This window comes from Mastomys coucha, unplaced genomic scaffold (assembly GCF_008632895.1).
Source record: "Mastomys coucha isolate ucsf_1 unplaced genomic scaffold, UCSF_Mcou_1 pScaffold6, whole genome shotgun sequence".
Classification (NCBI taxonomy): Eukaryota; Metazoa; Chordata; class Mammalia; order Rodentia; family Muridae; genus Mastomys; species Mastomys coucha.
The window spans coordinates 97,422,511-97,436,683 of record NW_022196912.1 but is presented as its reverse complement, the minus strand read 5'-3'; the positions used below and the strand labels follow the sequence as shown (position 1 = coordinate 97,436,683).

The 14,173-nt window shown below is 44.5% G+C and overlaps 1 protein-coding gene across 5 annotated transcripts in view; it reads right to left on the bottom strand.

The window, feature by feature from the left end:
* The window catches only part of Sipa1l1 (signal induced proliferation associated 1 like 1), a 288,870-nt gene that overhangs the window by 29,757 nt on the left and 244,940 nt on the right, over positions 1 to 14,173 (bottom strand). For 4 of the 5 annotated variants that reach the window (XM_031355460.1, XM_031355461.1, XM_031355462.1 and 1 more), the window contains 4 exons: positions 9,186 to 9,332; positions 5,731 to 5,855; positions 3,809 to 3,927; positions 835 to 1,277 (listed from right to left, as the gene is read on the bottom strand). In XM_031355460.1, coding sequence (XP_031211320.1) covers positions 835 to 1,277; positions 3,809 to 3,927; positions 5,731 to 5,855; positions 9,186 to 9,332 — 834 coding nt within the window. The remainder of the gene's footprint in view (positions 1 to 834; positions 1,278 to 3,808; positions 3,928 to 5,730; positions 5,856 to 9,185; positions 9,333 to 14,173) is intronic. The other variant, XM_031355465.1, reaches the window with a different exon arrangement.

Below are 14,173 nucleotides of genomic sequence, written 5' to 3'. Positions count from 1 at the left end.
TATATATATATATATATATATGACTTCTCGTTCAGAAAACATTAAAAACTGAATTCTCTGCCATTTTTCTATAGTGCAGCCAGGTTAGATGGGCATGCTCCAACCAGCAACTGACAACAGTGAGTGAAAGGCAAAAGAGGAAGCAACCTGAGATGCAGATAGAGCAGAAATGAACCGCTTCCTCACCAATCAGGGAGGCCTAGCACACTTTGGATTTACAGAAATAAAAGCAGTATTTATCTTGTTAGTGGCATGTGCTCAAGGACACTGGAGAAGATGTGTTTCCTCATGTGGAAGGGGCAATTCGAATTTTAGCTATGCTTTTTTGATGATCATCTCCACCATCAGCATGTCACTGTCCGGAGCCAGGAATGGAAACATGGTTAAGTGATGGGCTGGGCACGAAGCTGGGAAATGGCACGCAAGGCAAAGTGGCAAAGCTGAGGGAAGACTATGTTATTTAAAATACACAGTCAAGAATTTCAAGTGTCTTCTGAAGACTGTAGCACTCTATATTCATTATATATCAGTGCTGAAAATCAGAATTAGAAAACTAATTCTAGAATTCAGTTAGGAAAATTAAAAAGAAAACTTTACAATGAATATAGCTGCAAAAGTTTCTCCCAATTTGAAATAATGCTTTAAGATTGCTGAAGTATTTTGCTTAGAAATAAATGCATAAAATAAAATAAATAAAATCGGTGCCCCCAAGAACATCACTGCACACTGAAGTGGATTGGTGGGAAGCCTGAGGACAGGCAGAGGCTCAGAGAGCACTTACCTGGTGGATTGGTGGGGAGCCTGAGGACAGGCAGAGGCTCGGAGAGCACTTACCTGGTGTGAGATGTGGCATCATTTATGCTGAAGGTGCTGTTCTCCCTTGTCAGCGGGCTTGAACCACCCTGGCTCTTGCTGTGGATGTCCAGGCTCAGGGAGGACTCTGCTTTCCTGTCCATGCCATGGCCCTCAGTCTCTAAGGTCCGGTCTGCCAGGGAGAGCACCTCACTGGAGCTGTGCCATAGGGGTGCCACCTTCTCTTTGCCTGGCCCTGAACGAGGTGAGGACGTGGAGGCCCCTAGGGAGGCCGTGCTGCCATGGCTGAGGCCATAGGAGGCGGTGTCAATGCCGCTGTCCGCAGACGTGCCCTGCAGGTAGTTGTAGCTGTTGAGGTCGGACTCCGTGCGGTCCCCATCGTACCACTTCTCATCACTATGGGCACTCGAGGCGTTGCTGGAGAGTGTGTTGCTGCTGGAGTGGCTGGAGTAGTGGCTGTCGGACTGCAAACAGAAGCCAGGGTTACTCATGTGCAGGCGTCACACTTTCAACACCAGGAAAGAATCACAACAGTGGCATTCTGGCATGGGTCTAAGTACAGAGCTCTCCTAACAAGTTAAAGTACCGTAAGAGTGCCTGGCACAGCACAAGGACTGGCAGGCAGCAATGGCATCTGTGGCAGAGACAGTGCATGTCCTCCAAGAATCCATTTTCTATTGGCCAATGTAACAACGCAATGACATGGAGATCACTTTAGCCAGGAAAAATATAAGCGGTCATTGATATCTTCCAAAAGGCTACTGAAGAGAAAGTGTGCTAGACTCTAAAAGCCAAACTCAGTAGCTTACTTAGTAGGCAGAATGTACGATGAATTAAGTCTGAGCTCTTGTGATCCCCCAATTGGCACCTGCTTAGGAACCAGCTTTCCAATCAACGCTGAAAGCATCTACACAGATAACTCAACTAGCAGCTGGAGTTGAGGGAAGAGCTCATCAATAAGTGGTGTTGAGACAACTGGATGCTCACATGAACAAAAGAAAAAAAGGGAGGGGAAGTTGAATCCTTACTGTATGGAAAGAAATTTTAGAAGACGCTGAAGACCAAAATGTAAAACTCAAACTTTTAAAACATGAAACAAACAAAAGGCAGAAGTTTCTGTGACCATGGATCACACCATGGTGTCCTAGGTAGAACATCATAAGGACAAGAAACAGAAGGAAAAATAAAACAAACATATGCAAACTAATTTTATCAAAAACTAAAAGCTTTTGTGTTTCCAGTAGCGCAACTAAAAATGGAATGATTTGTGCACAGGGATTTTGCCCAAGAAGATGATTAAGGATCACACAAAAGGATGCTCACTCAGTGTCACTGGCTACAAGGGATCAGAGATCAAGGCATGGTGAGGGCCTCACACAGACAAAAAACTTTCACATCAAACAGCAGATGAAAGAGGGGCACAGAGTTTTCATGGAATGAAAACGGGCGGGAGCTAAGGGAACACAACTGCAATTCTATTCTTGGTACAGACTCAAGGGAAATACAAGTGTATACTCATAGAAAAGATGCATGAGTGTTTATAACAGAGTTAATCATAATCAACACAAAGTAGACACAGGCCCAGTGACTTCTAACTCATGAATAGACTAAAAATAGCAGATACATCTTTCCATCCATCAGTGGAATATGATTCAGTCACAAAAAGGAGTGAACTGCAGGTACAGCATAAACTTGGATAAGAATTTTAAATCTGGGTTTAATAAACGAAGTTAGACACAGAAGGCCGCACTTATGATTTCCAGTCATGTGCAGCAGCAATGCCCACAGGCAGAGTAGAGTAGTGCTTCCCTGGGTCTTGGAAGGGACAGAAAACTGGAGGTGCTGACTAAAGGATACTGGCTTTGAGGATAATGAAATGGACTGAGACTGATCATAGTGTAGGCTGTACAACTTTTGGGGTATGTGTATATGTTTATGAATTACATTTATTTACTTACTTAAATGTATGAGCATCATACACCTCAATGGTATATGTATGAAGGTCAGAAGACAAATTGCTGGTGTGGACTCTCTCTTTCCATTATGTGGGTTCTGGGGATTGAACCCAGGTCATCAGGCTTGGTGGCAACTGCCTTTACCTGTTGAGCCATCCTGAGCCTCTTAGAATATATTAAAGACCACTAAATCACACAAATAAATGGGTAAATTTTATGGTATATGTGAGACAACTCAATAAAGATGTGTGCACAATTTTATAGAATTTGCCAAAGAAACAGCTTTTTAAAAGGAATCTGAACAGAATTCTGGGGCACAGATGGTCTGCAAGCTGAACTCAAGGCCTTACACATACTGAACAAACGCTCTGCAAGGAGATACGTCCTCAGTCTGTGAGGTGATACTTAAATTAAGAAGACAGGAAGCCTCGCTATTTACTGGAGACAAAAAGAGGAGAAAGTTCTGTGTCCACCTGCTGGTGGAGAAAGGAGAGGGGCCCTTTACTGGCCAAGAAGGGGGTGGGGGAGACAGCTGTTTCCCTCCAAGTGAAACCCACACTTTAAATAGGCACCAACGCCATCACTTCATTAATGGAACTCTAGCTTTTCTTGGTAACAAGTACTGTTTTATAACTATGTTTTTAGACACTGTCTCGCTATGCTGCTCAGGTTGCACACTCCTCCCGCTGCCTTCTGAGGGTAACAGGTGTGCACCGTGCCTGGGTACATGGCAGAGCTCTTCCAGCTTTGTGCCTGAGCTGCTATCTTGGGGCTGCAGCCACGGGCAGTCTCTGAGTCTTAAATGTGTCTCTCTTGAGTGAGAGAGAGTAAGCAGAAATATAACTTGAAATTTTCTAGTAGCTACAAAGTAAGAAGAGATAGTCAAAATTATTTAAGTAACATACCTGATCTAACCAAAGTATAGGGTACCTTGTCTGCTGCTGCAGAGTGGGGTAGAGGGTGGGCCCCATTTTTGCATTACAGGAATTATAGTCCATTGCTGGAGATCATTTATTTTGTTAGGCTTATGATGAACTTACATGGCCTTGTTTGTTTGGAGACAAGTGAACCACTGGATCCTGCCGCATCAATCTCCCACTGGGGCTCTCTCGGAAAGCAGGCAGTACCTTAGATACTGCTGGGAGATGACATGTAGGCTCTGGAACACAGCACAGGACATTATGGTGCAGGCATACACAGGTACACATATCTCAAAGAGCTCACTGGATCATCATCAGCAAACGTGTTAGGAGTCTACACAAAAAGACAGTATGTCAGGAACTAGGTGGCTGATGGATAAAGCATGAGGCTAGTGACAACATGTCATATCATAAACATTAGCATAGCCAAGTGCCACCAAACCAAAGGCCACAAACAATGCAGCAAAAGTTTGGAACCAACTGTTGCCTTTAGGGGAAGTTCAGAATGCATGGGTTAAACTCATGAATCATTCATTGCAGCGAGGCTAATCTAGCTCCATGTCTATTCCCTAGACAGGCATGGATGAAATCACACATTACTTACCGTGACACCTGGGGAACATTTTACCTGTGAATTCATGGTGCTCGAGGACAAAAGAATTGCATCCCTGAGGTCCTCTATAACTGTAAGCTGAGCACGACAGAACAGACACACAGCAGCTAGTTTATTTCAAATGATCGCTTTCATTATTTGGGCACCATGCTGGCATTCAAGATGATGTCCCCAAAACAAGAGGTAGTGTGTCATCCCTGACTAGCCTAGAGCTGACAGCAGGAATTATGGACTTCTCTACCACCCTTCCTGACCTGCAGAGGACCAGACAGTTTGCTTCTGGAGTGTTACTCAGCACCATTGTGGCAGTAAGGTAGAAACACAAGGATCCATGACCACTAAGGCAGTGCTGCAGAAGAGCCTGCTTACATGTGATGCTACCATCCCAGCAGGGGTAAAGACATTCTGTCAGAGCAGGGAGGCAGACAGAATGCGCCCAGGTTTTCTGAGTAGGGGAAGGGTGGGAGAAGATTTGGGTGAGAGATGGCTTCAATAACAAGGCACGTGGGATGAAGTGACTGTAACAAAGCATGTCTTCAGGGCCTAGGAATCACTTTTCTCTTCCTCAACTTCCATACATTTACCTGGTGACAGTCACTCACACAGAACAAAAGTACCAACCTACAGGCATGAAATGTGCATCCCTGTATACCATATTATATGATGATAATACTTTCGGGAAAAGAGAAAAGGATTATGGAATGGAGGTACAGGATGAGAGGATGGAAAACCCAACCTGACAGTTCATAACCAAGTCTTTGATATATGAATTGTGCTGACATCAAAATCTCTAATGTGCCTGTTAAAGTTTAGTTTCTGAATGGCAAAATTTCCCTGTGATGAGCAGTGCTTGTGGTGCCACTGGAGGTGGCTGGATTTCTGTTCCACATCCTTAGAGGGCTATGCACCAAGACTGTCTGTGACTAAGGGCCCACTGAGGGCCTGCTGTTGCATTAAGACATTTTCTTAGCTAATAGCCTAAGAGTGGAGGGGAAAGAATTTTTGAAAGTACCCATCGAGCAGGACAGAGTGTCTAACCAAGCTACAAACGTGACCTAACAAAAATTCAATCTCTTCCTACCTTGTGCAGCGATTTATTTTCCCTTAAAATTCAGTATCAAGAATACTAAATTTCCCAGGCACAAGGTAAAACCAGGCAACCAACCAACCCTAGCAAGCAGGGAGGAAGGCACTCAGGAGACAAGAACGCATCAGACTGGTCTTCAAACACAATCCCTGGGTCATTCTGACTCAAGTTTAGAGTCACTGAGAACCCCTGGTCTTATCTGTTGCTTTCATATGCACACAGTCTAGCAGAGATTAATTCCCACACACTTGCTAACTGGGGCTGTCCTTATAACACTGTACTTTGATGATATCAAGAGGTCACCTTGCTCTGACAATACTTTCATACAAATCACTCACTCACCCATCTGGTCGGCAAGGCTGTCCTCACTTCTCTGCCAGCTGGGTGTGGATTTTCCACTGCCACCGATATCTGACTGGGTGTTCTGCCTGTCGATGGAAGCTGGGGATCTCCGGCTCACCCCAAACCTGTGGTGGTTCCCCCAAACAAAAGCAAGACACATCAGAATCTCCAACCACAAGGTGAACAGAGTCCTGGTTCTGATGACAGGTATTACCAGTTTCTGCTTGCACGTCTGTGCACGCAGATACATATCTCTACTCAGGAAGGCACGCTTATTATTAAAATCAAGTGTTAACTAGGGCACGGAGCTTGCCAGCAAAAGGCACAGAAAGTAAGAAACCCAAGTTCACCAGCTCACATAGTTAAGTTCAGACTGTCATTTACCATCAACCCACTTCAAGTCACTCATACACATTTTCTAAACAGAACATCTCAGGAGTGGGGGCTGTTCCTCTTAATTCAACGATGTACTAAATCATTAAGCTACTCTGGGATCAATCACTTTCTGAGCACTGTACTCTGTGGTCTGAGAAATGACAAGTACCACTTATATTATGTGCAAGCCGCTTTCTAATTGTATGAATTTTAAATTGCTGTTGGAAAGGGCAACTCAGAAGGTAAGCTGGCATGTAAAATAGTAAATGTCTACTGAGCCAGTTTGATTTTCCCCTTGAAAAAACAGTTAACACTTGTTTAACTAAATCATATGAAATCCATGTCTACATGAACATCAGCAATATGAATTCTGAGACCAGAAAGGGCCAGAGGGTAGAATTCAAGTATTTGTTTGGAAACGTACCACATTTCTCATGGTTACTAACTAATAAACTTCTAAAGAACTTATGAAATACAGGCCTCTATTGATTCTCTACCAATTCGTGTCTGTGCTTTACCTGTGATGACTGACACATGGCCAGGACCTGTAAGAGCTCTCCTGGGAAGGGTAGGCCCCCTGGGAGTGGGGAAACATGAAGATGAATTGGAACTGGTGACCCAACAGAACTAAACACAGCCTCCAAGCGCTGTCTCAGCTTTACCTCCCAGCTAATTAGGATAATTTCAATGTCCTAGGACCAAGGAATGAACAAGCTCAAGCCACACAGGTGCAGACATAAGGCCCACTGAGGCAGAAGGAGGGCAGCAACATGGCTCACTGTCCACAGAGAGCCACCATATGCTGGATATTGGTATGACATCATGCATGCCCAACAGTAACAGATGCCCAGCAGAGCACAGACACTTCAACATCAACTTAAGACACAGCTGCTTTTACTGGTAAGGGAAACTCCAGGATCAAACTTCATTCATGGGCAACAGTGAGACCCATCAGAGCATGAGCCAAACCACCACTTGCCTCACAGATGTGCATAAGAACAGTTTTGGTAGGCTGAGTATAGTGGCACATGAATTTAATCCTAGCACTTGGAAGGCAGAGACAGTAAGATCTCTGAGTTTGAAGCCAACCAGAGTTACACAGAAATCGTGTCTTGAGAAACCAAACAACAACAACAACAACAACAACACAAAACAACTCAAGCTAGCACCACTGAAGTGGCTTTGGCATACAGAAGGCAGCACTGCATTAGTATCATCATTTTTTAAAGATCATCCCCAGGTACAAAAGACAGTGTCATGTGCAATCCAAGGTGAGCTCACTAAAGGTCACAGGCCCCCAAATACCACCTAGGAGACAGGGTTTGCCACTGCATGCCCACGGGAATAATCACTGCCCTGTTAACAAAAAAGAAGCACTCAGGCATGGGCCTCAGAGTTTTTATCACCTACCATACCAATGTCTCCACTCGCTTTGTTAATAGACATTTAGAGCATATCACAGACAGGAAAACATTTTTTTTTTTTTTTTTGGTTCACTCCTTTATATTTTAGTGCTGTACTAATGATGGAGAGATATTGACTACTTCATTCCAAAGGCAAATTATACCATATAAAATCTAATCAAAATAAGAAATAATCAGTTAAGTTTATGCTTTGATAAAATAAGTGACTCACAATCCCTCTGCCGGGACCGATGAAGAAAAGCTAAAATTATTTTCTAGTCATCACTGAAGCAATTCTGTAAGATGTGTGCCCTTCAGACAAGCTATGGACAGAGACAACATTGTGGAGGAGTAGTATTCTGTAGTAGCTTTATCAACTACCTTCTGTTAACATAAACATGTAGCAACCCCCCCCCCCCCACACACACACGACAAAAATCATACTCAATAGTTATGAAAAAGTGAGGGGATAGCTCAGTAGTTAGGAGCACTTCCAGAGGACTTGAGTTTGAGTCCCAGAACCTACATGGTAGCTCACATCCATCCATAACTGCAGTTCCAGGGGGATCTAATACCCCCTTCATCTCCAAGGGTAACAAGCACATACATGGTACATATACATGTAAGTGAGCAGAGCATTCATGCACATACAAATAAATAAATCTTTTTAAAAAGACCCAACAGGAATACTATTCATCATAAATAAATATCCACTATGAGGACATTATGAATAGCTTGCTGATTTTCAGCATGGTAAAATCTCAGAAATATAATCAAATCCCATGCCTGTATGTTAAACATAGTCCTTAGAAAAATAGGGACTAGAACCATTTGGTTTTCAAGTTCTTTCTCAGGGCCAGCAGCACCCACAGCTTTGTTTTCTTCTTCGAGCAAAGGCAGCTTGTGTGTGGCATGCTGGGCTTCCAAGCACTCAGACACTGCAGCACTCTCAGCCTTCATTGGCCTTTAAACTTGGTGCATTTCCCTTCCTTTGTACCTTGAAACTTTTGTTCAGTTTTCTAGTGGTACTATAGACAAAACCTAGGGGCCTTGCGAAAGCTAGTCAAAAGCCACAGCCAGCCTGTTCTATAATCTTTGACAGAAGCAAAAAATTACTTCTGGGAATTTAGTGTCAATGAGGATTAAAAAAAAAAATCAAAAAAACCCTGGGTAATGGTGGCCCATGCCTTTAATCCCAGTGCTTGGAAGGCAGAGGCAGGAGGGAGTTCCAGGACAGCCAGGGTTACACAGAGAAACCCTATCTAAAAAAAGCCAACAACAGAAAAACAAATCAACGAAATATGGGCCTCTTAGGAGACGCTTTTAAGCTCTGGGTGTGGTTGTCACTCTCTCTATATCAGCAGCAATATGAACTCCACTGCACAGAGTACTCTGCTGAGTTCACTCTGCAGGAAATATGTGACAAAACACTTCTGGGGCACTGAACGGTCCGTGTGACGGAGGAACTGATGCTATATGACTTTGCTGCCACACAGGTTCGAGACTGACCATGTCCTTAAGTGGTTTGACCTAGCCATTGGGACAGTCTTCTACCTGAAGGATTAGCCACATCTTCCCTGCTGGTTTCATGCAGTTCTGTGTGGCCTGTCTGAGTGGGTTTCACTTTACATGTCTGAACACAGAGGATACTGATAATGGACTCCTCTCTATACCTACCCTTCGGGCATGGATTTTTGTCTGTAAGTACCACCCCCAGAGCCAGTCTCACTGGACGAAGACAAGTTGCTGGGGGAGTTACGGCACTGGGATCTCGCCAAAGCCATGGATGAGACTGTCACATAGATGTCCGAACCAGGAGACAGCCTGCAAGTATGAAGTGAAGATAGGAAGTCAACAACTCAGGGAGAAAAACCCCAAGGCACAGCAGAAGATATCATGTAAACACCACAAAAGCAGGGGCCCCACGGACACAGGAGACAGTGGGAGTGAAGTCACAGCTGGGAGCCCACAAGAGAAACCTCCCCTAACACTGCCCCCAAGGGAAACGCTGGAAAACTGCCTCCAAGAGGCGGACTCCTCAACAATTACAGGGGAAAGACCTAGAAAATGTACGGGCTTCCAACACAGCTGCCAGGATGCAATCAGGTGAAGTGCTGTGCAGTCTCCAGGCTGGCAGGGCAGAGGGGAACTGCCCACCTCAGGCCACTGTAAGAGCACAGTCCCCATGCGCTTCTTTGTTTCTCTATCTCATTACTCAGTTTGCAATATTCAGGCTCTGACAATTAGTTTTTATAATTTTGGTTGATAGTAGTATCACATTAAAAACACATTTAAAAATTTCTAGAATTGCACTTGTTGGATTTAAGTAAGATGATACATTTAGATAATTTCTCATAGAGGTGTGCTGTGTCTTAGTCTCAGCATATTGCTCAACTGACTATCAAGGCAGAGGCTGGAGTCCTGTGGGCAGGACAGACACATTCTCCCCCGACCCTCTCTATTCTAGTAGGCAATGGGGCAAGCAGCCACAGGGATAGCTGTAAGTGTTGACAACTTGAGCAGACTTAATAACAAGGCAACTTTATTTCAAAAGTTGCCTGCAGATGCCTGGACTCCCACTAGGGCAGGCTGCTTCCATGTGACAGCAGAGTAAAAGGGTTCTGAGTCATTCATCCTAAGCCACAATAGGCCAGGTTTCTTGACCGAGTCTATTGCATTTTCTATGAGCTTCTGTCCACTGAGAAGGCAAGGATTCCTTCCACTAATTGACAGTCTGTATGGGTTTGGCATGGTCAACAGACTTCTAATATAAAGCCATCTTCAGTTCTAAGCAGAGTGGAAACCCTGGGTCAGAACCTGGCTGACTGGAATAAGGCCACTCCTCCAGTGAGTCTACAGATGGGAGGTGTCTGGCTCAGCAGGTGGCAGAAGGCTTTCCTAGGGAGAGCAGAAGGCAGCAGCAGCCCAGAGTCTAGCTCTCCCTGCCTGACACCTACACGTGGCTCCTTACTCCTCTCCTCAGCAAACCAAGCTTCTTCAAATCTAACAGCTCTTCTCCCAGTGTTGTGAAACCAGTCCCTCCTCTACTTGTCCTATCAAGCTAAGCATATTGAAACCACGCTTCCTTTTCTCTCCTAACTTTCAGAGTTAACTGCTCAAATGTTGCACTTTTGTGAACTACACACAAAATGTGTCCTGGCACCATAGGTACTGGTTTTGAAAATATGGCTTGACGTCATGGGCTCCACCATGACTCCCCTCTCATCTCTTTCACCCAATGGTTTCCTGACTTCCAGGCTCTCTCCATTCCACCCCTCCGATAGCTCCTACCAATGTTCTTCCACAATGTCAACCAGTGCTAGAAGCTTCTCCAAAGTCTGCCTATATCCATAGGATAGAGGACCTATAGCCCTGAGGTTGCTTGTATTTTGATGCTAATTCCACCCTCCAGGGAAGGGCAGCAAAAGACCCAGGAAAAAGTCCTGTACTCAGGTGATTCTTGTGAGCCATCCCAACGAATAAAGGAGCCAAGCACTGGGAGACCAGGCGGGACTTCCAGGTTAGACTGAGGAGAAGAGGAAGCAGGAGAGTTAGAGCTTTTTGGACAGGGATAGCATGAAGACAAGATGTAGCTACTAGTCTCCCAGTTTCAATCCTGACGGATCCCCCACTGGAGGATTTAGATTTAATAAGGCTTACACGATTAGGATTTTAGTTGCCGTGCCCAGCGATTGAGTTACTGTCGTTTCTGAGCTAAGTTTGTGTTGTGTCTTCGTTTGCGTGGTGCTTTGACTGGGTTCAAGAGAGAAAAGCTTGGCAGCAAAGCATGGGTTTGCCAGATATGCAGCACAAAGGTCTTAGGAGTTCTGAAGCATGGATCTGGTGTGGTAACAACCGGCCAGTGGGAACTTAGCTAGCTGGGCAGAGATGTTTCGGGAGCTCCGGGCCAAAGAGTTGCTGGCAGTAGCGCGGAACTTGACATTCTTTTTAATATTTCCTGCAACATCCTGTCAACTTCTTCAAGGCCCTGCACCATCCCACCTGACTCCATTCTCACACCCATGCTCCCTAATTGCTCCCGTGTCTTGTATTCTGGATAGGCTGACTGTACTAAGATTCAGAGTACCACTTTGGTATCCATACTTTCCATTCATCCACTGCCTACCCCTAGAATGCCTTCCTCTCTTCCTATTAACCCCCAATTCCAATACTGTATGTAAATGCAGAGCAGAACCTCTTCAAATACTACAGCAGTCTATTCCATGTACCATCACACCACATCACAGAGAATGGTTACTCCACGAGACTCCATCCCAACAGCACAGGACTAAGCCTAGTTATCTCCATGTTACATGTATGAGTGCTTTGGCTGGATGTACATAAACATCACTTTTATGCCTGGTAACTGTAGAGGCCAAAAGAGGGTGTTGGATGGCTATAGAGGTTGTGAGCTGCCCAATATGGGTGCTGAGAACTGAACCTAGGTCTTCGGTAAGAGCAGCAAATACTACTCATTGCCAAACTACTTCCCACCCCTAACACCTGCCTAGCCAGGGTTCCTACCTGTGGGAGATCTAGAACAGCTGAAAAGTCTTGGCTTTTAGAATTTATAACTTGCTAAAAAGCAAATATAACCAAATCAGTGTGCTTTCTTAACTGTTGAAACAGGAATGAAGTTATAGAGGCTAAGATACAGCACAAACCATTATGGCCACACACAGCAAGAGAACTACCAAGGCTGCTCCGAGTATGAATTAGAGCAAGCAGAGAGACTGTGATGGGAAGCTACATGAGGCTACCTCTAAGTTTCTTCTACCACCATCTGACCCAGAGTCTGCCTTCCATGTCTTCCATCTGTCTTCCACAGATTTCAGATATGGTTCAATTTTGTACATCTTTGATCCTGTCACTGCAGAGAGGAAGAAATGCTATAGAAAAAAGGGAAAGTCAGGATGGAAGTAGAATATGAGCCAGCTGGAGTCAATGGGATATCCAGGCAGCTGAGTCACAAGGTAGGCATGGTAAAATGTTCAGTCACATGGCTCCTTGGACAAAGTTAAGACATAACTTTTATCTTTGGCTTTAGAACTTTTTTCCTGTAGCCTGTTCTGCAAAACATACATTAAATTAAAACACCTCATGCTCATTCTCAACATCAGCTCTGTCACTTGGCAAATGTATCAGAAAATTCCACTGGGTTACTGGAGTTAGCCCCAAATGAAAAACAGCCTTTCCAGAAGGCTGGCTTTCATCCTACAATCTTCTGCATTTATGTAACTCAATGGTGGCTTTGTCTTCTGACTGTCCACATGAGAGGACACACACAGGGCAACTGGAGGAAAGCCACACCAGTGTGATTACATCTCCAAATACATGAGTTCTGGGCAAAGAAAGCTTAGAACCAGCTTTACCCTTGTGACATACAGCTCTGCTGTTTCCAATACTGTCACTCTGATGCCACTAGGCCTTCTCAGGAACAGAAGGTGTGACTGCCTGGGTGCTGGCAGTTGAGTTCTGCAGAGCAGAGCTGGAGGCTAGCTGTTGCTGGGCATTGTGTCACATAGAAGTGGTGCTTTGGAAAGGGTAGCAGTCTCTTCCTGCTGGCTTTCAGCACGCTGATCTCCCTGACTTGTGCTGAGCCCTACAGCCTAAGTATATCTGTTTTAGGGACAACTGTGCACAGTAATTTTTCCCTCTAAAATAATCCAGCTCTTCCTGCTTTGCTAGATTTTAAAGAGACCAAAATATTGAATATTAATGGCCATACAGGTTTAGAGAATAAAGATTAAATACCTTTCAAATGCTATGAAACTCATCAATCCCATAGAAAATAAACAATAATCTCTGTGTGTGTGTGTGTGTGTGTGTGTGTGTGTGTGTGTAAAGGCTGGAACATAGCACTTGGTGTTGTTCCTCAAGTATTTTCCCAATACTTACTGATTTTGAGATAGAGACCCTCTCAATAGTCTTATCAGCTATAAAGTCTGTGAAGTGTAGTAATAACCAGTGTTGCAAGATATGCACGGGGTCTAATAATGGCACAAATGTTATGTGGGTAGCCAACAACTTTCTGACTGGATTTAAGGCCTGTTCCACAGGAGGAAACGTAGGCCTGGTACTATAACCCAACAAAGAACCCATGGTTGAACTTACTATTATTTTGTTAAGTGGACACAGTATCAAACTATCCTCTAAATTTCTATCTGTTCATCCTTAGATCAGTGCAGCTGTCAGAACTCAGAGAAGTTTCTCTGTGCTGCAAGCAGTGGTTAACACAGAAACTCATAACTGGTCAAAGTGAACTCCACAAACTATGGAGTGTTTAGCCACAGCAGGATAACAAACTCTCTCCTCAAAGCTCAGAAGATGGAGTAGAAAGAGCATAAGAGCTAGAGGTCAGGGAGGAGTAGAGGGAAACACTGTCTTTTTGACTTAGCAGGATAGCTGTGCTCATGAACTCATAGCACCTGTGCTTGCCTGTACAAGACCTGCACATGATCAAGCCAGGAAACACTCTAGCATGGAGGGAGGAGATAATTCACATACTCCTACCCTTGAGTGTGTTGGTTTGAATGAGGCTTATGTTTGAATGCTTGGCTCCCAGTTGGTAGAACTGTTTGGTAAGGATTTGCCACACACACTTGCGTGATGGCAGTATTTGAGGCGAAAACTTCAAGGAAAGTCAGCCTCCTGCCTCCGCATTG